The 18,395-nt window shown below is 50.3% G+C and overlaps 1 protein-coding gene and 1 pseudogene across 4 annotated transcripts; both read right to left on the reverse strand.

Moving 5' to 3' along the window:
• Positions 1–1,288: 1,288 nt before the first annotated feature.
• Positions 1,289–4,166, reverse strand: Dpp3-ps1 (dipeptidylpeptidase 3, pseudogene 1; annotated as a pseudogene).
• A 6,584-nt stretch (positions 4,167–10,750) lies between these two features.
• On the reverse strand, positions 10,751–15,817 carry Izumo1r (IZUMO1 receptor, JUNO). Of its 4 annotated transcripts, XM_087563780.1 has the most exons (7): positions 15,686–15,817; positions 15,008–15,164; positions 14,468–14,619; positions 13,101–13,257; positions 12,357–12,545; positions 11,457–11,595; positions 10,751–11,347 (listed from the first exon to the last, which is right to left on the reverse strand). In XM_087563780.1, exons 4-7 carry the CDS (start codon positions 13,236–13,238, stop codon positions 11,079–11,081), a joined length of 735 nt encoding a protein of 244 aa, XP_087419906.1. In that variant the 5' UTR covers positions 13,239–13,257; positions 14,468–14,619; positions 15,008–15,164; positions 15,686–15,817; the 3' UTR covers positions 10,751–11,078.
• Positions 15,818–18,395: the final 2,578 nt, after the last annotated feature.

The following is an 18,395-nucleotide window of genomic DNA, read 5'->3' on the forward strand; positions in this document are numbered from 1 at the left end:
GGGAAGGTGTGGGGTAGGAGTGATGTGCTTGCTCACAGAGGTTCCCCTGAGGGCTTCTGGATAGCAGGGAATTGAGCCGTGAAGGGACGAAAATGAAACTCAGTTCAGCCCAAATTAGGTACTAGTGCTGTGCCAAATCTTTGAGGGTCTGATACCTGTTTATTTCAGCCATATTTAAGCGCAGCACAATTCTGGAAGTTTTCTAATAACTCAGTCCCATGAGTAGGGCAAAGCTTAAGACATGGTTCTGTTGAAGTTCTTTACAGACTACGTATGTATGGATTCTTTCATAAGATAGGTTCTGTTGACTCAGAAACAGTGTGCACAATAAAGGTCCAGGGAGGATGGCTGTGATAAACACAAGGCCTGTGGGTGTCAGGTTGGGCCTGGCCCTAAGATATCACAGAAGTCACTTAGGCTGTTGTAAAGCACAAGTGACACCACCCATAGGGTTGGGTTCTACGGCCTAGAAGCAATGCTCAAGATTTAGGAGGAAAAGGTCAGAGATAAACACACCTAGTATTCTGGAGGATATGGGTGGAGCCTGGCTCAACAGGGAGCAAAGAATTTCCAGGTTGTAAGCCACACCTCCCACAGCCCCACACCCCCAGCATTTCAGACAGCCGAATATCTTCTCCCTTTGGAGAGAGAAGTAGCACGTTTACGTCTTCCTGGCTTCTTCAGTGTTTTTTTTTTTTTTTTGTTCTTTTTTTCGGAGCTGGGGACCGAACCCAGGGCCTTGCGCTTCCTAGGTAAGCGCTCTACCACTGAGCTAAATCCCCAGCCCCTTCTTCAGTGTTTATCTGTGTACACAAGGGCCTTTGCCTCTGCATGGTGACGTCACACCACGGTCAGGGAGAGGAGAGTTGACTGAGGCTCCATTCCCCCCCCCCTTTTTTTAAAGATGGTGGTTGTCATATTTATTTTTCTGGCTATAAAAGTAATACACGAAGAGCGCTGGGTTTGGTGAGAATGCTTTGCGCCCTGGCTCTGTCACATGCCACCTGCTGGATCGAGAACAGTTACTTCTCAGAACTGCCACCTTCCCATTTGGAAAACCAGACTAGGCACCCGGTTGAGCTCCCTCCACGGATGGCAGTGCAGATCCAGGAAATGGGGACATACGGTAAACTGGAACGTGCTGACAAATGGAAGGGGTTAGCGTCACCATCCTCAGCTGAGGTAGCACCAAAGTCCACGCTCCTGCCCCTCCCCCCGACTCCTAAACACAATTCAGGGCCACAGACAGCCCCGGTTTGACTAAAAGGGAGAGATCACACAGATCTTCTCAAGCCTGGCCAGATGGGGCCTCCTGGACCTGGTCCCTCCAGAATCGAGCATCTGCTGCGGCCAGCTGGGTACGAATCTCCTCCAACTCAGGCCCATCCTCTGGAGATGGCTCACAGAAGGATTGGATGAGACCAGCGGCTGAGGCCTCATACTCTACAAGCTGCACTTCTGAGCCTTCCAGGCCGAGTGTTGGGCGGGACAATAAGCTTCAGTACTGTATCCCTTGCGCAGCAGTACTGTATCCCTTAGAGAAAGGAAGCATTCTGGGGGTGCCTCAGTGACCGCCGCATAGCCCTCGTACAGGGCGCGCCCTGCAACCACCATCCCCTGTGGACTTCAGCACCTGGAGTCTCCGGAGGAACCGCTCCAAGGCAGGTTGGCCCATTGACCGGATCTCGCTGCGGTCCAGGTGGACACGGGCATCTGGGCGCCCATCAGAGCCTGTGGCGAGGGTGACGGTAACAAGTCCTTCGCCCGCTTCCAGCAAAACCCTCAGGATCACAAACCGGGCCTGCATGTGGGCCTGTCGCCAGTTGGCCGTCTCTGGGGTGTAGAACTCCAAAGCCAGCAGCCCAGCCCGGACCATGTTGAGCCAGTTCACATAGACTACATCTTCTGCATCAGTTCCCTCAAAGCCAAAGATCTGCAGCACTTGGGGGTTGAGACAGAGGTAGAGGCCCACACTCTCGGGCCCGGCACTCTTCGTAGCTGGAGGCAACAGTGCTAAATTTGCTATCCCATGTCTCTCCACTCCGGTACCAGCTCTGGATCTACTCCCCAGTCTCCGGGTTGATCACTGTCCCCTGGTCAAAGTTGAAAGCACCTTTCTCATCCTGTACAAAGAGCTTGCCGCTGCCGTGGCCCAACAGCTCATGTAACCCCACCTGCACATCAAAAGATGGCCCCTTCCAGCCAATGTACAGATCCTTGTCTTTTTCCTCCATGAAGGTGAGTTTCTCCCACTTTGTGGCATAGGCCACAGCCAGCACATTCCTCAGAGACACATTCTTCTTCTTCTTCTTTTTTTTTTTTTTTTATTAACTTGAGTATTTCTTATATACATTTCAAGTGTTATTCCCTTTCCCAGTTTCCGGGCAAACATCCCCCTCCCCCCTCCCCTTCGTTATGGGTGTTCCCCTCCCCATCCTTCCCCCCTTGCCGCCCTCCCCCCAACAATCTAGTTCACTGGGGGTTCAGTCTTAGCAGGACCCATGGCTTCCCCTTCCACTGGTGCTCTTACTAGGATATTCATTGCTACCTATGAGGTCAGAGTCCAGGGTCAGTCCATGTATAGTCTTTAGGTAGTGGCTTAGTCCCTGGAAGCTCTGGTTGCTTGGCATTGTTGTACATATGGGGTCTCGAGCCCTTTCAAGCTCTTCCAGTTCTTTCTCTGATTCCTTCAACGGGGGTCCTATTCTCAGTTCAGTGGTTTGCTGCTGGCATTCGCCTCTGTATTTGCTGTATTCTGGCTGTGTCTCTCGGGAGAGATCTACATCCGGCTCCTATCGGCCTGCACTTCTTTGCTTCATCCATCTTGTCTAATTGGATGGCTGTATATGCATGGGTCACATGTGGGGCAGGCTCTGAATGGGTGTTCCTTCTGTGTCTGTTTTAATCTTTGCCTCAGAGACACATTCTTAAAGTGCTCTGTCTGTCTCAGGTCATTATAGTTGAGGATTTTGATGCCCGCAGGGATGCTAGAGCCGGCAAAGGTAAGGACGTCCAGGGAAGTGAAGTCAGGCATGAGGAACTTGTCCTTCTCCAAGGCAGGAGGCCAGGGCAGCCCCTTCAGCAGCTGCTCAGCACTTGCAACCAGCGCTCGAACTTTGCACTCATGTCTTTGTTTACCATGGCCACGAAGCCTTCAAACTCTCCTCGGGAGCCGAAGGGGTCATGGTAGCTCTCAAGGAAGCCAATGTAACTCCCTACAATGGGACCTTTGTCCTGAATCCAGAAGCAGGAGCCCCTCTTATGGGCCTCAGTGGAGCCCTGGGTGAAGCTCTCCACACACTGGGCCAGCATTTGCTCCTGGTGGCGATTGGCTGCGTAAGCCTTAGCTTTCTCCAAGTGTTCTACCACCTACTGGAGGATTGGGGGCATAATCCCCATGGGTGACCCGGAAATGGTTCCCCTGGAACGTAGCTGTTCAGCTTGGAAGTCAATTCAGAGTCGAGAGCAGGTTCTGTGTTGAGTACTGAAGCCAGTCGCACCTCATGGTGGTACTTCCCTTCCTGGCCGACCACCCTGAAGAGCTGGGTGTTGTATGCACTGAGGTTCTGAGAGTCCAGAGAGTCCTGGGCCACCTTGGCATCTTCCATGGTACAATCCCCAGAGAAATAGGTGGTGACTCCCTCCTTCCCCAGCCCAAGATGTCGAAGCCTTGGTTCCAGGGAGAACATAAGCTCCCCACAGGTCTGCCAAAGGTTCCTGGCTTCTTCTGGCTGCTGTTGGACAGCCTTACTCCCCAGGATCACACGCTCCAGCTTTTCCTTGGCCAGGTTAGGAACAAACTTGGTGTCACCGAAGGACTTATAGTTGCCCGTGTTGGAGTAGACCCCTGCAGTGTAGGCCAGGAATGCCCGATACTCTTCTTCCGTCAGGCCCTCAGCCAGGGCATGTTGGCGTAGCTGGTCAGGATCCTGGGCAGGGAAGAGGCGGCTAAGCAGAGCATAGATGTAGGGGGCTTCAGGGGATGTCTGGAGCAGCACAGCCAGGCCTCCATACCAAGCGGCTCTAGACAGGTGATGGGCCTAGAGGCGCTCTGCGGGTGACAGCAGGCAGAATGCCTCCCGGCAGTCCAGGCTAGACACACCAATGTCATTGGGCAGGATGTACTGGGTATCTGCCATGAGCCCTGCTGCAGCTGTTCTGTTCGCAAACTCACTTCCATTTCCCCTTTTGATTCTTTAGTTTGGGACCATTCCTTGGATGGTAACGTGGGCATTCAGGGTGGCTCACAGGAGTGCCCAGAGAGGGACGTGTCTATTGGGTGATTCTAGATACTGTCAAGTCGATGACCAATATTAACCATCACAGGGAGAAAAGATGAACTTAGTTCTCCATCACCACCCAGGGGAGGCAAGAAGGCAGGAGCAAGGTGTGTAGCAGAGTTCATCTACCTGCCTGATGAAGTGACCTGGTTTCAGGCAAGATGGTGAGGAGGGTGTGTTCTTGGAACAGTGGTCGCATTGAAGAGGAAGAAGCATGATGGCCCCTCTTCCTGACCTGCTATCAACATTATTTGTGGGATAAAATGGAAGATCACCTGTCTCTTATTGCAAGGGCCAGTGGCTCTGACCAGTGCATGATCTGGTTTGTTCGTCCTCTCCTGCAGTCTTGACAGAATGGGTGACATTTTCTTAAGTACAAGGTGCAGAGAGCAGCAGAAATGCTAAGAACGAGAATTCCCAGCATGGAGTAGACTCACCACAAACTGTGGTAGGCTCAGGACGCAGAATCCAAGACAGTGTGGGAAGAAATGGCTACGTTTCCTTAGCAGGGCTCTGAGACTGTTGGTGAAGCTCAGTGGTGTAGAAGATGCCTCTTGCTGCTAGCCTTTTGAGAGCAGATAGAGGGGCGCTGTGAACGTCTTCATCCCCACATCTTTGCAGTAGGGACCCATGATCTGTCACCAGCGTCTCTGTATTCCACTTGACTTCCTGTTCCCATGGTTCTCCTGAAGGGCTTTGTCCCAGTGGCTGACAGTCTAGATGGAGTCTTATATAAAGAAACACTGTATCTTGCTTTTTCTTGGTAAGAAAGTCTCCTGCTAGCAGGCATGTCCAACCTGTACTTCATGGGCTCATATACCCAGAGACAGTATGAATGTGGCTCAACACAAACTCTTAAACCTACTTAGAACATTATGTTGATTAGTAATTTTGTAACTTGGTTGCGTGGCTTTTTAAAAATATTTTGTTTTTATTTTTAACTGTGTGCATATTTATGTGGTTTTCTACATGTGAGTGGAGTACCAGAGACAGCCAGAAGAGGGCATTGCTGGAAGTTGCCTGAGGTGATGCTGGGAACCAAACTCGGGGATTCCGCCTGAGTGTGAACTTTGTAGGTGACAGTGTCGTATAATGTTGAGACAAGAGATTGGCCACAGCTTTAGAGGGTTCTCCATTAGTGACTTTTAGGACCATTCAGGGTGTCATACCTCTTTCTAGGTCCAGAGATAAAAACTCAAGGTCCATTCCTCTGACTAGCAATTATGATTTTTCTGCTCCAATCCTTTGAGCGTACCCCAGTACCCCCGAGCCTGCTGACATCTAACCAACCACCAGACGCCTCCATTTTCTTTGGACTTGATCAGATTCAGCTTTTCAGCGTCCAGAGCTGTGTCTGATAACAATTCATGTTGCAAGCTCTTCGCTACTGAAAGACTGCTGATTAAAACTGTGACACTAAAAACAGATATGCTGGGAGATAATCTCAGCTTCCCCGAGCTGGGAAATGGGTTTTGAACTTAGCGATCGCTTACTAATGAGTTAGCGAACCCACTGCACCCCACAACTTCCTGTGCTGTTGTGATGCTGAGGGGCTGGGGGGGGGGGGGAAGGCGGCCACACATGATTTATGCCCACAAAGGATTAGCTGAACTAAGCTATTTGAGCAATGAGCCCCTTCAGAGACCCGGCTTCCTGCAGTTTTTTGCTAGAGCACCGGATTCTAGCTTAGGAGAAATTGCTCCTTCCTCCCAAAGCGCGACTCTGAATGGAAGTAATCACAGCCTGCTAAGTATTAGCTCTTCCTGCATGAAGCAGTCAGAGGGCCTGGGCCCATCGGCTTCACAATCAGCAGCTGTTCCAGAATGCTCCGACACAGCCTTCATTGCTGTGAGCAGACGCAGAGCTCAGAGGAGAGGCAATAGGGTTTCTTCGCTTCCCCGTTGTTCGTGCCAACTTTTAGGGTCTGTATAACGTGTTCGTACCCAGAAAAGAATCCTCTTGGGTTTCCGGACCACAGCCTTGGGTGGAGTTCCTTCCTCTGGAATATTATCTCCCATATGGCTGAGGAAAGATAAGTGGTCTGGGCTGTGGACTTGGAAAACTAGCTGCCCAGACCCTCCAGTGTGGCCAGAAAGTCCCTGAGGTCCCAGAGGTTTAAGCATCTAATCTCAGCAGATGGCCAAAGCTTGGTGCTAATCGAGCCAGCAGTTTATATGTGAAGCAGTTCGTTCCGTGTCTGCATTTAAATAGCTTCTGTCTTTGTCTCCATAGAGAAAACATGGTGACCCCACTACCCTGTGCTGAGCCTTGGACTCTTCTGTTCGTCTTCTGTTCCCTTGCTTCGTCTCCTCTAGGACTCCGCATCTGCCCCAAAAACACACCTGGGACACCAAATAATCTCTCCAGGTGTCTCTACCATATCTATTTCCTCTACAGCGGCCCCTCTTCTCTCTCCCAGAGTTCCTTGTGATTCCTTTCCTAACAGCTGTCTTGTCTAGAGTTCTTGAAGTTTCTTTTTTTATTGTTTCCTTACACGGCTACACTATTTTTATTAAATATCAATTTTCAAGGACAAGAATCCTGTCTGCTTCCACAATAGGCCATTTGAGGAGACGAGCTGTAGAGAAAACCACAGTGACTTGTGCCTGTGTTGGAAGAAGAGCGGAGGGTCCAGTAATACCTCCCTTGGAGTCCTGACTTGAAGTCTAAGTTTAACAGAGAGCTAGAAGCGTGCAATACCACAGAGTCACGTTCAAGGAGTCCCGCCCATATTGTCTCAGCTGCAGTCTTCCCTGAAGGTGGTCGGCTAAGGTGTCAAAACTGTGTGACTTCTCTTTCCAGAAATCAACACATTCCTCCTCTGGCTGGTCCCAGGCTCCAGCCTGTTCCTCTCCCAGCTTGATACTCCTAGGGAAACTTCATCTTACCAAGTAGTCTGAGAGTCAAAGATAGGCACAGTGTTTCTTTAGAATGTCTTCATTCCTGACACACACGTAGCAGGAGCTAGAAGAGGAGCTGTAAACCTTAGTTTTGAATGATTTGTGTGGATGGGACTGGGTGATGAACACAGGTATGTGGGTATGTATACATGTGAGAAAATATGGAAGCCAGAAAGGGGTTTTGGATTCCTCTGAGTAGGGCCGACGGTGCTTGTAGAGCTCCTGGCTTGTTGTGTAGCTGATAGAATATGAACTTTGGTCACCAGGATAGTGCAAAGAGTGTTCTTGACCATTGGGTTATCTCTCCAGCCCTACCCTAGTTTTAAAATCTATGATTCCAAATGGGACCGAGTGGTAAAAAACAAACAAACAAACAAACAAAAAAACCAAACAAACCAGAAAACAACAACAACAAAAAAAACCCAAACATTATTCTACCCAGTCATACGGAACCCAAACTAGCTCATTTCCAGCATGCCCTGCCAATAGCACAGATTTCAGGGCAGACTGAAAGCTTTCCTTCTCTGCCTTTGATTCTCTGCCAAAATGCAAGTTATAATAGCTGCAGCCTTTGTACACAGCATGTTCTGAGTAATCGGCCTTTCCTGGGACTCATTTGAGTGACTGTTGTTTACCTCTACACATTAAGCAAATTATTCCAGTGGACAGCCCCGCCCCACATCCAGAACCTTCCAGCATCATATAGACAAGCACCTACGAGATCAAACCAGCTATACAAAACGCATCCAGCCCTCATTCTTAAATGTAGATGGGTAGCCAAAGTCACCAGACTTGGAAAAACCAGCTGTGCACAGAAAACATCAGAGAACAGAACAGAGCAACCTTGGGGGACGTGCATCTTCCAGAGACTAGGGACAAGCTTTTGAAAAAATTTTTAATTAGATCTTCAGTGAGACTTGAGAAGATATTGCAGCCACAAAACCCAGAGCAGCAGGCTGTGAAAAAAAAGGAGGGAATGGGAAACATCTCCTGGAAATAATTAAAAATGGATTGCTGAAATTAAAAAGATTGGAAGATGAACTCAAGAAACTGTCAGAACTCAGTGTAAAAAGATAGTCTGTATAGCAGAAGAGAGAATCCAGGTTAAAACTTAACTCTGTGTGGATAAACGGACAGGGGTGGCCACCTTTCAGCCATGGTCTTGGAGTAGAAGGTGGTGCTACCTGGAGCTTTGAGCTATGTGTCAGAGGTCCCTGGGCCCACGTGCGTTAGTGCCATCTGAGACTCTACAGTTCCCTTCTCTTTCAGAAAACCTCCCACTTATCTATCCCAAAGTGAAAAGGGGCCAGCTCTCTCAGCTCGACAGCCTCACCTCTGTCTGCCTTTACTTCTTTATTGACTGTGGTTCTGTCTCATTCCACTCTGGGCCAGGCCGTTCAGTGCAAACACTGGAGCTGGGGGGGTCAGCTGGAACTGGGGGGTCAGCTGGAGATGAGGGTCAGCTGGAGATGGGGGGCTTAGCTGGAAATAGGGGAGTCATCTACAGATGGGTGGGGTCAGCTGGAGATGGGGGTCACCTGGAGATGGGGGTCAGCTGGAGATGGGGGTCAACTGGAGATGGGGGTTCAGCTGGAGATGGGGGATCAGCTAGAGATGGGAGTCAGCTGAAGATGGGGGGGTCAGCTAGAGATGGGAGTCAGCTGAAGATGGGAGGGTGCCTAAGACTGTGTAGGCCAAGGTTGATGGAGCCGGGTGGAACTTTGGGATCTTCTGGAGCTGGGAGTTAGATGTTGCTGTTTTCAAACATGTCTTGGTCATGTTCTAGTCAGAAAAGTAAAGATAAAGGCTAAGCAGCGGGGCTTTCAAATGAGAAACCTGACATGTTGCATCCTTAGAGCCCTTCCTGTGGTTGCACTATTTAACAGAACTCGTCCTGTTTTCTTCATGTCCGTTCTAACTCTACTTTGGTGAGTTTTATACTTTAGAGACACCTTAAATCATTAAGCTCCCGATCGTATGAGCAACACACCCTCAGATCCCCCGGGGTCCTCCACTCTGGAGAGAAAGATGGGGTGGGAGTGTTCTTGTATTACATGTTGGTGAGCTTCAAACTTACAGCAAGCCTTCTGCCTCAGGCTCACTCCATGGTGTGAGACAGCATGTCTGGCTTCCTGGAGGTAATTTTGGGGGTGTATGTATTGATTCATTTATACGCCATGGGCGGCTCTGTTCTTTGTTGTCTCTGCGTCTCAGTGGGCTTTGAGAACATTCTTTTTCTGTTCTCCACTGAAATTCAAGCCTGGCTTCTGTGAGACCCTTCAGGACCCATCTGGCTGGCCCTTTTCTTCTAAGTATCCTATACACCAGTTTGTCCCTCTTATTGTTGACCGCTGTCCCTTACTCCAGATTCTGAGCTCCATACTTGGTTTTGTGATTCTAGTGCTCTCCTGGGGATACATTTGTTTTGTGAATAAGCAAATACAAGAGGAATACATGCTGAGCTCATTGGTGAACAGAATTTGTGTCCAGCGAGAATCAGAATCGGCATTCTTGAGAAAAGTACCTGCTATGTCCCTTTTTTGTGTGACAAAAAAATAAATAAATAAAAATAAAAAAACCAATGTGACAGGGAAGTCACCATCTAGCATTGGGAGGGGTCAGCTTCTGGTTCTGGAAGGTTCCTAGCACACAGATCATATCCTTGAAGACATCCTTGAAGTCAGTGGCCCTTCTACAACCTAATGCTGTGCTTCTGTCCCATTCTGTTGGGTGTGACTCCCTCTGGGTTGAGCAAGTGGGACCCCTGGATCTCCCTCCTTTCTTTGTTTGTAAATTAAATCATCTGGTCCACCATCTCATTCCTCTCAGTGGGAAAGAAAAATCAAAGCAGTCTTACATGAAGATCAAAAGAATTGGCAAGAATCACACAGCAAGTGGAAAGGCCTTGGGTTTTAGCTCAGTGGTTACGAATGTGCCTATCAAGCATAAGACTCTAGGTTCAGTGCTCAAAACACGGGGGAGGATTGGGGGGGGGCATATCAGGAAGTAGAAAACCAGCTTAGAAGTCAAGAGTCCAAAATTCAAGACTAGCACATCATGCCTTTGGAGGAAGAGGAAGAGGGGCCTGGGATATGGTTCAGTTGTTAGGGTGCTGGCCTAGCATGCTAGTTCCCTAACACAGCCTGAAACCAGGGGTGGTGGCACTGAAACCAGGGGTGGTGGCATATGTGTTTAACCCCAGCAGTAGGAGGTGCACAAAAGAAAATGAGAAGTTTAAGACCATCCTTGAGTTCCAGGGCCAACCTGGGATACAGGAAAGCCTTTCTCAAGAAAAGAGAAGGGGAGAAAAGAAGAGAAGGAAGACACACACACACACACACACACACACACACACGCGCGCGCGCGCGCACATACACACACACACACACACACACACACACACACACACACACACAGAGCGTGTAAGAGAAAAACATTCTAAACGGCCAGTAAATATTAACAATTCTCATTCCCCTTAGTAATCAAGGAAATCAAAATCTTAATGAGTTCTCTCTTGATGCATCTTGGGTTGGTGCCTATGGGACTAGAGCAGAATGACACATGGAGAGGTGAGTTTCCTGGCCATTTATTGAAGGTACCATGATAGGACAGGTCCACTGGCTGTCAACATTGAATATGTCACGAAAGAGATGGCTGTGGACAGAAGTGCCGGAGTCCTGTAGTAGTGCCCGTTCCTAAAGGCAGGAGAAATGAGGCACCGTAGTCTGCTGGGTACCAGCTGCCATCCAGACCAGTGGAGATGGAGCCAAGCAGTGGAGGGGACCCTGGGCAGCTTGGGAAAGTCAGACACCAGCCTGCCCCCAACATGAATAGCCTGAGGGAAGAGATGGCCATGGCCCAGAGGATCAGGAAGTGTGGGTAGGCGAGGGAATGGGGCTCAGGCATGGAGCAACAGGCACAGAGAGAAGGCTGTGATGGAGTAAGAGAGCTGCGGGGCTGAGGCAGAGCCCGCGAAGTGGAGGGCCACTTCAACGTTAGGGTTGCCGTGGGTGGGCTCAAACCACTTCTGCAGACACCGCCCACTATTCCTGCGCTCAGGACTGGCCTTGAAGGTGTTGTTCCAGATCTTCTCACACAGGTCCGCGGGGGTGGGGAAGTAATCCGAGAACGGGAGACAGGGTGCGTGTGCTGGGCACCCGTTCTTCCCTGTGGGCATCGAGAATGGGCTCCTAACTTCCCATCGTCCCTTCCCTTCTGAGCCCCATGCATCCTTAACCCAGGCTGAGGGCCCACGGGACCCAGTTAGGCCACTCACCCTGATCCCAGACCCAGCCGTGGAGCCAGTCGGCTTTACAAGTGTGAGATGTGCGGCAGTCTTTCCACCATTCCTCACAATCCTCCAGGCACAGTGGCACGTCCCAAAGCCGCTGTTCTTCCTGCCTGTTTGGCACCACCTGGGTGCAGAAGAGAGGGGCAGAATTTAACTCTTTACAATGTCTGTATTATTTCTTCTATGTGTCCGTGTGTTCATATTCTGTAAATGCAGGTGAATATGCACGCATGCGCGCCAGCAAGCGCACGCACCCGTGCGTCTGCAGTGCCCAGAGAACAACTATTGTTCTTCAGGCCTCGTCTACACTGGTTTAGATTCTCTCATTGGCCTAGAGTTGACTAAGCAGGCTAGGCTCATTGGCTAGCAAGCTCCAGGGACCCTCCTTTCTCTGCCTCTGTAGTGCTGGGATTACAGCCGCATATCTCTACCCCTGGCTCTTTTGTGTGGGTTCTGAGGATTGAACTCAGGTCTTCACACTTGTGTGATGAGCACTTTACTGACTGAGCCATCTCTCAGCCCTAGGTACCACCACCACCACCACCACCACCACCACCACCACCACCACCACCACAATCATCATCAGATAAAAGAACCGTGAGGCAGAATGGCTATCAGTCCCAGGTCTCACAGTAAGTACAGATGGCTAGATTCATCTCATCCACCCAGCCTTATCCTACTTGCCCTCTTCAGTAGTGTCTGCCATGCTATCCTCCAGAGACAGAGGCAGTCTAGCTTCCTCTTCATCCCTTTCTCCAGCAGAGGCCTCTGGCTCTGCTCCTATCCCTAGAGGGACAGCATCTCCTGGTCCTACTTGCCTCCTGTAGATGCCAGCCTAGGACTTAATGGAAGGGTGTTGCATGGGTCTGCCTCCTGTCTCCTCACCGGCTGGATCCAAGGCCCCAGGTTGGGGGAACACTCATAGAAGCAGATGGCCTGGATGAAGTGCTTATGGCAGAGCGGGGTCAGCAGTCCACAGTGCGTCATGCTGAAGTTAAAGAGCAAGGGCTCATCAAGGTGGGCTTCCCAGCTTGTGTCGCGTGTGCAGCAGGCATTGTCCTTCCAGGGCATGCACTGAGGCGGGGGCAGAGGCAACAGACGGTGGGTAAGAGGCTGGCTTGGGTGGCTTGGGCAGAAGGGTATCAGGAGAGGGGACGTGTGAGCACCTCTGTAGAGGAGGGACTCTAGCATCTGAAGAATGGGGTGCACCTGACCACTGACCTCCTTCCTCCCTATCTTCCTGCCACAAATATAGCTTCCTGCTATCAGCTCCAGGGAGGTAATAAATCCATGAAAGAAAATAGGTTCAGGAACCTGGGTCAGTATGATGGGTGGGAGGGACTTATAGTTGGAATTTAGGAGACTGGAAAGGACACAAATCAAGGTCTATGACTCGCCATGTTGACAGGAAGGCTTGATCTGATCCATGGTTAGCTAACATATCCTCCGGGATCACCACATGACCTGTTTCCCAAGCAGCCAGAGCAGCTCAGCAGCAAAGCCCTGGATGGACCCCAAACTAAGGAACTGAGAGATCAGGGGTGATGGGGTGCAGAGACCATCTTGCCTGTATTCCTTCTCCAATAATTCTAAGAAGCCTCCTCAGCCCCTGGGCCAGCTCCTCTGTACCTCAAAGTAGAGCTTGTCTTCTGGGCCAGGCTCTTGCTTGTGGTGCTTGGAATTCATGCAGACATTGAGCAGCTTGCCCCCGGCCAAGCTGGGCAGGACTGTCCACAAGCCCAGGAGGATCAGCCACCATTGTGCCATGACCTGTTGAGAGGGGAGCCTAAGGTAGAGAGGACATTATTCTCAAAGACCAAGAAGGTAAGACCCACCCTGCTCCTGCCAACCTTCAGGCATTGGAGAGGGAGTAGGGGCTCCAGGGCTCCCTTAGGAACCCTGAAACACTCTGGCTGCTCCTAGAACCTTCTGTGTAGAGCAACATCACAGAACGTAGAGTATGACTTGGATCTGACACCCCAGTACAAACCATGGTAGAAACGTAGACACCAAACTGAGCAATAAGAGGAAAGAGAGAAAAAAGAAAAAGGAAAAACAGACAGACAAACAACAAACAGCTCTGAAGAGGAGGGCAGGTGGGGAATGTTTTCAAGCTGTGTTCACTTAGATGCGGTTTTGCTAGCTCAGTAATATATGGACTGGGAGTTTAGAGCTTTGGGCCCAGCCCGCAGACAGCTTCTTGGCCAAGTGACCAATCCCAGTAAGCAGATTCTCCTTATGGCCAAAGGATATGGTGGGATGGGGTGGTTGAGGCTGGCCTTAGCTTTCTCCGTCACGTGCCAACCCTAATTCTAGTCCCTAGGAAGGGTCCGCACCAGGCTATGGAGCTTCTCGGAGTAGCTCATCCCCACTCTGTCCCTGCAACCGCTGAGCTCTCTTTAGCTCATTTCAACCCACCCCAGTCTATCTCAGAGACACCCTAAGTGTCAGGCCATAATAGACAACGCTAAGAATCCTGCTGGCCTCTAAGGGCTGGGAGCACAGTCAGGCATGAGGAGCTGAGGAACCTTCCATCTTTAACCCTAGCACGGGAACATGGAGGCTGGCTTGTACCTTGGTGTTTGCGGATACATTTCCAGTTCTCTTCTGGCTTGTACTGGCAATGGGTGGGGGTGGAGAGGATGGACAGAAAGATGTACCCTCCCACCCCCGGCTAGAGCAAGGGTGCACCCTGCTCCAGGAGGGCTCCAGTCAGTCCTCACTGCCAGGTCTTCATGGCTCCTATGGCTCCTAGGCCTGCTGGGAGCATGCCCTACACATAGCAGTTTAGCCTATGTCTACCTCAGGACGTCTGAGATGTGGATTAGAGAGAGACCCAGATTCTACTGCAGAACCCACCCCGACCTCGAAACCTACGGCTGTTTTCCCACAGAGCTCCAAGTTTGCACAAAGAACAACTCTTCTCAAAGACCAGGAAGGTAAGATAGACAAGAGAGGAAAGATGTCAGTCCTCTCAGCGTTGTCTTCAGACTTACCCTCAAGGCAGGGCCCTCTGGTTGCTCTTCCTGGGCCCAGAGAGGTGAGCAGGCTCAGGGCACTCCACCCACTGGCCTTTTATTGCCCTTCAGCTTCTATGAGCTACAGGTGCGGAGAGCAGCAAGTAGCCAGACCTAAGCATCCTCCATGCCTTCAAGATAGAAAAACAAGACGTTTCGGTACCAGAGATCCATGCAGTGGACAAGTTCAACTCTCAGCGCTGCTGCTAACCTGCGAGAACTTGGGAATAGCTTAGATTCTATCAGTCTAGTGCTCTGTAATGAGAGCTGTTGGCAGGGACTGTCAGGAAAGAGAGATCACGAAAAGGTCACGGCACAAGGATGTCTTAACAGTTCCTTCATCTTTTGTTCTCGGAAGCGCGCTCTTCCTCTCCAGTGTTCCACGGGGCCCTTCTTCTGCTCAGCTCCCTGGGGCCCCTGGCTAACAGCATCCTCCCACAGCATCCGGAGCTAGCTTAGCAGCGCACAGGTGCACAGACAGGCAGCCTGGAGCGCCAAGGATTTAAGCAAAAATCAAACCTGAAACAAAAGCCGCCCCTCAGCCCGGGCAGGGACTGTCTGCATTTGTACCCGGGGCGTGGTCTGACCGCTGCTCCAAAGGTTCTGTAGGAGGTGATGCCTGTAACTTTACTTGTCTTTTATGTTCTGCCTCCAAAGGAGAAGTAGCCAAAAATCACTGAAATTTCATACAGAAACATAGTAAATAAATAAATAAATAACCCTCCCGCGTTTTCCGCTGAGGAAGACAAAATACAGCACACGATGTTCGGCTGCCAGTCAGTGTACAAAGCATATTAATTATGTGCAGGGAAAATGGCAGTTTCCACACGCGGGTACAAAGTATTGAACATCCAGAAGGACTAGTCATGGGACTGGAGCCTATGGCACTGGTACCCGGTCTGGCTTACTGCCTGCAAGAATTCCCCCAAATGAGCACTCTCTTTCAGATGTAGGGGAAACCGAGGCTCAGTTAGAGGTCCAGAGAGCTGGAATCTGAACGAGGCTTGATTGACTCCATATTTAATGCTTATGGACCAGGTGAGGGAGGGGATCACCTCCAGGACCGAGGGGTAGGAACTGTCCAGGTCTTTTTTAAAAAGTTAAACATCACAGTCAGACTGGGATTAGGGGGGGGGGGGGCATGTGCTGGCTTTAGGGGTTGGAGACAGAGCGGTGATGTTTATCAGCCCAACTTACATGTGCTGTCTCCCACAGAGCTGAGACTCCCTTCTGGAAATCAGAGGCCAAATGGGAAGGCATTTCTGCCTCAAGGGTCTCCTTGTATCGGCGTCCACAGGGACAGCAGAGACGGGGACTCACACTTGTTCTGAATAGACACCCAGGGAGCAACGAGTCTTGACAAGTAAGCGATTTGGAATTGAACATTAAGTTTAAAATGACTGTGGATGTGGCAAGAGCAAGAATCCAGAAATGAGTCACACTCATTACTGGAATGGAAAAACGTCCTTCGCAAGGAGGGAGAGGGACAAGGAGGACGGCAGCGTTAGCCACCTCCAGGACAGAATTGTAGGAAACGAGTCAAAGTCGCGGCCAGCATGGGCGCAGGTGGAGTGGGGGAGGGGCGATCGCAGAGGCTGCCTTTCGGAGAGCCTCCAGGCCAGGCATCTGTCCCTGGAGAAGCAGTTTGAGGCCCTTGAGCAGAGCTCATTTTGCCCTATTGTGTCCGAGTGTGTTCCAGAGAAATCTGTTTCCTGACTGAAGGCTGCTAAATCAGGGCTGGCTGTAGATGGTGCCACTCGGAGCAGCTGCAAACAACAACGGATTAAAGACCGGAGGAAGAGGTGCAGCCAGTTTAAGGGATTCTGAAGGGGGTGGGGGTGGAGTGACCTGAAGTCACAGGGATGCTGGAGGATGATGACTGTCCTGGCCTACCATTCGGGTTACCAGGCCATCCAAAACAGTGCCTCTGAAGACAAAAAAGCTCCCCAGGGCCTCTGAAGTCAGATGCCAGTGAGGAGGCCCCCTAGCGGCTCTAATTCTGAAGCCTCCTCCTTACCCTACATAATTAAAGCTTCTTTGCAAGTTTGTAGCTCCTGCAGAGGGGCAGCGCTCTTGGGTGGTTCACCCAAACGTGAGGTGTTGTTGACTTAACCCGCTTGTTTCTTTTTGCAGCTGGGGCCAGGCTCAGATACTGCAAACAGGTTCCCTCCACCGCACTATCCACGCAACAGTCAAGATGATACCCCCGCCCCCAGGGCGTTACTGTAAACTCTTCCAAACTGCGGGAAAGTTGAGAGAATTTCACAGTGGATACTCATCTCCAGTGTGATTTTATACGCTCTGTTTTCCTCTTTAAGAGGGAGGGCGTTCATTTGAGCCAACCATCCATCTCCTTCTTGAGGGATCTGTCCCACGGGCACCTGGAAGCAGGAACTGAGGAACTTCCAAGCCATTCAAGCACATCCTCAGCCAGATTCCAATATTTGTCACTTTTTTTTAAAACAAAAAAATGCCAGAATGATCCTTTAAAAACATAAAGATGGTTGCCAGACACTCGCATTTAAAATCTGTGTATCCATTAGGGTAAGTGTTTGTGGGCTCCCTTTTTAATATATATTTTTTTAAAATTTCATGTATGTTGCTGTTTTGCATGTCTGTATGAGGGTGTCAGATCTCCTGGAACAGGAGTTACAGACAGTTGTGAGCGATCATGTGGATGCCGGGAATTGAGCCCAGGTCCTCTGGAAGAACAGCCGGTGCTCTTAACCACTGACCCTCCTCACGGGCCCTGTTGTTAATCTAGTCCCCGTGTATTTCTCTATTTTAATCCGAGGTCCATTTTTTCCTTATTTGAATTAATTATTGGTCTGTGTGTGTGACCTGGATGGGGTAGGCATATGAGCCATAGGGAGAGTGCCCAGGTCAGAGGACAACTTTAGGAAATCACTTCTCTCCTTTCACCCTCCCTTGGTTTCACAGGCTGAACTCAGCCCCTTTCTTTTGTCTGACTCTTGTAAATCTGAAGCTGCCCTGCTCCCAGAGGGTGTCTCCCTGGCAAGGCTCACTCTCTCACAGCCCACTCACCCTCAGCCTCAGCGTCTAGAGACTCCTACACAGTTCTGGTTCCCAGAAGGGACCGCTTGCCTCTGCCCACCAGGGAAGATGCTCTGCGGTCTCTGTGGTTTGGGGAGACGCTCTCTTGGGTCTGATGTCTCCTGCTATAGCTTTGTTCCCACAGCTGCCTTCTGCCCCAAGGAGCACCTGTCAGCCTCCCCCAGCCTCCCTCTGTCCACGGTTCAGGCAGACACAAGCCTGACCAAGAGTGGACAGTCCATGGTGACGTGCCTTTAGAGAGCAGGAGCACTGGTCCAGACAGCTCCCTGGTTTACTATGACTCAGCCCCATGTCTTCTACTCTCTCCCTTTCTTTCCCATCCTCCTACTCTCAGACATCCTTCTCCTGTCTTTCAAATTATCTCCTGTCTTCTCCCATCCTCTTTCTTTTTTCTTATTTAATTCAAACCACGAGAGAACTTACTTTGAAATAGACAACATAAACCCCATTTGTCTCCATTTAAGGAACAGGCCTGATTTCAAAAAGAAGGCAATACATACCAGCTCTGGGAACAGACCATAGAATCCAGAACAAGATCACACACACACACACACACACACACACACACACACACACATTCACACACACACACTCACATACACACACACATACAGACACACACACTCATACATACATACTCACACACACACACTCACACACAGACACACAGACACACTCATACACACACTCACAGACTCACACACTCAAACACTCACACACACTCACACACACTCACACACACAGACACACACTCACACACACTCACACACACACTCACACACAGACACACACTCACACACACTCACACACACACTCACACACAGACACACAC

This window comes from Rattus norvegicus, chromosome 8 (assembly GCF_021556685.1).
Source record: "Rattus norvegicus strain SHRSP/BbbUtx chromosome 8, alternate assembly SHRSP_T2T, whole genome shotgun sequence".
In the NCBI taxonomy this organism is placed as follows: Eukaryota; Metazoa; Chordata; class Mammalia; order Rodentia; family Muridae; genus Rattus; species Rattus norvegicus.

Bases quoted from the DNA above. Each gene is read 5' to 3' on its own strand.
- Izumo1r (XM_087563780.1), bottom strand. From the start codon at position 13,238: ATGGCACAATGGTGGCTGATCCTCCTGGGCTTGTGGACAGTCCTGCCC. The intron at 12,546-13,100 runs GTACAGAGGAGC...CCCCCGCCTCAG, and splicing joins AAGACAAGCTCTACTTTGAG to TGCATGCCCTGGAAGGACAA. The intron at 11,348-11,456 runs GTGAGTGGCCTA...CGATGCCCACAG, and splicing joins CGGCTGGGTCTGGGATCAGG to GGAAGAACGGGTGCCCAGCA.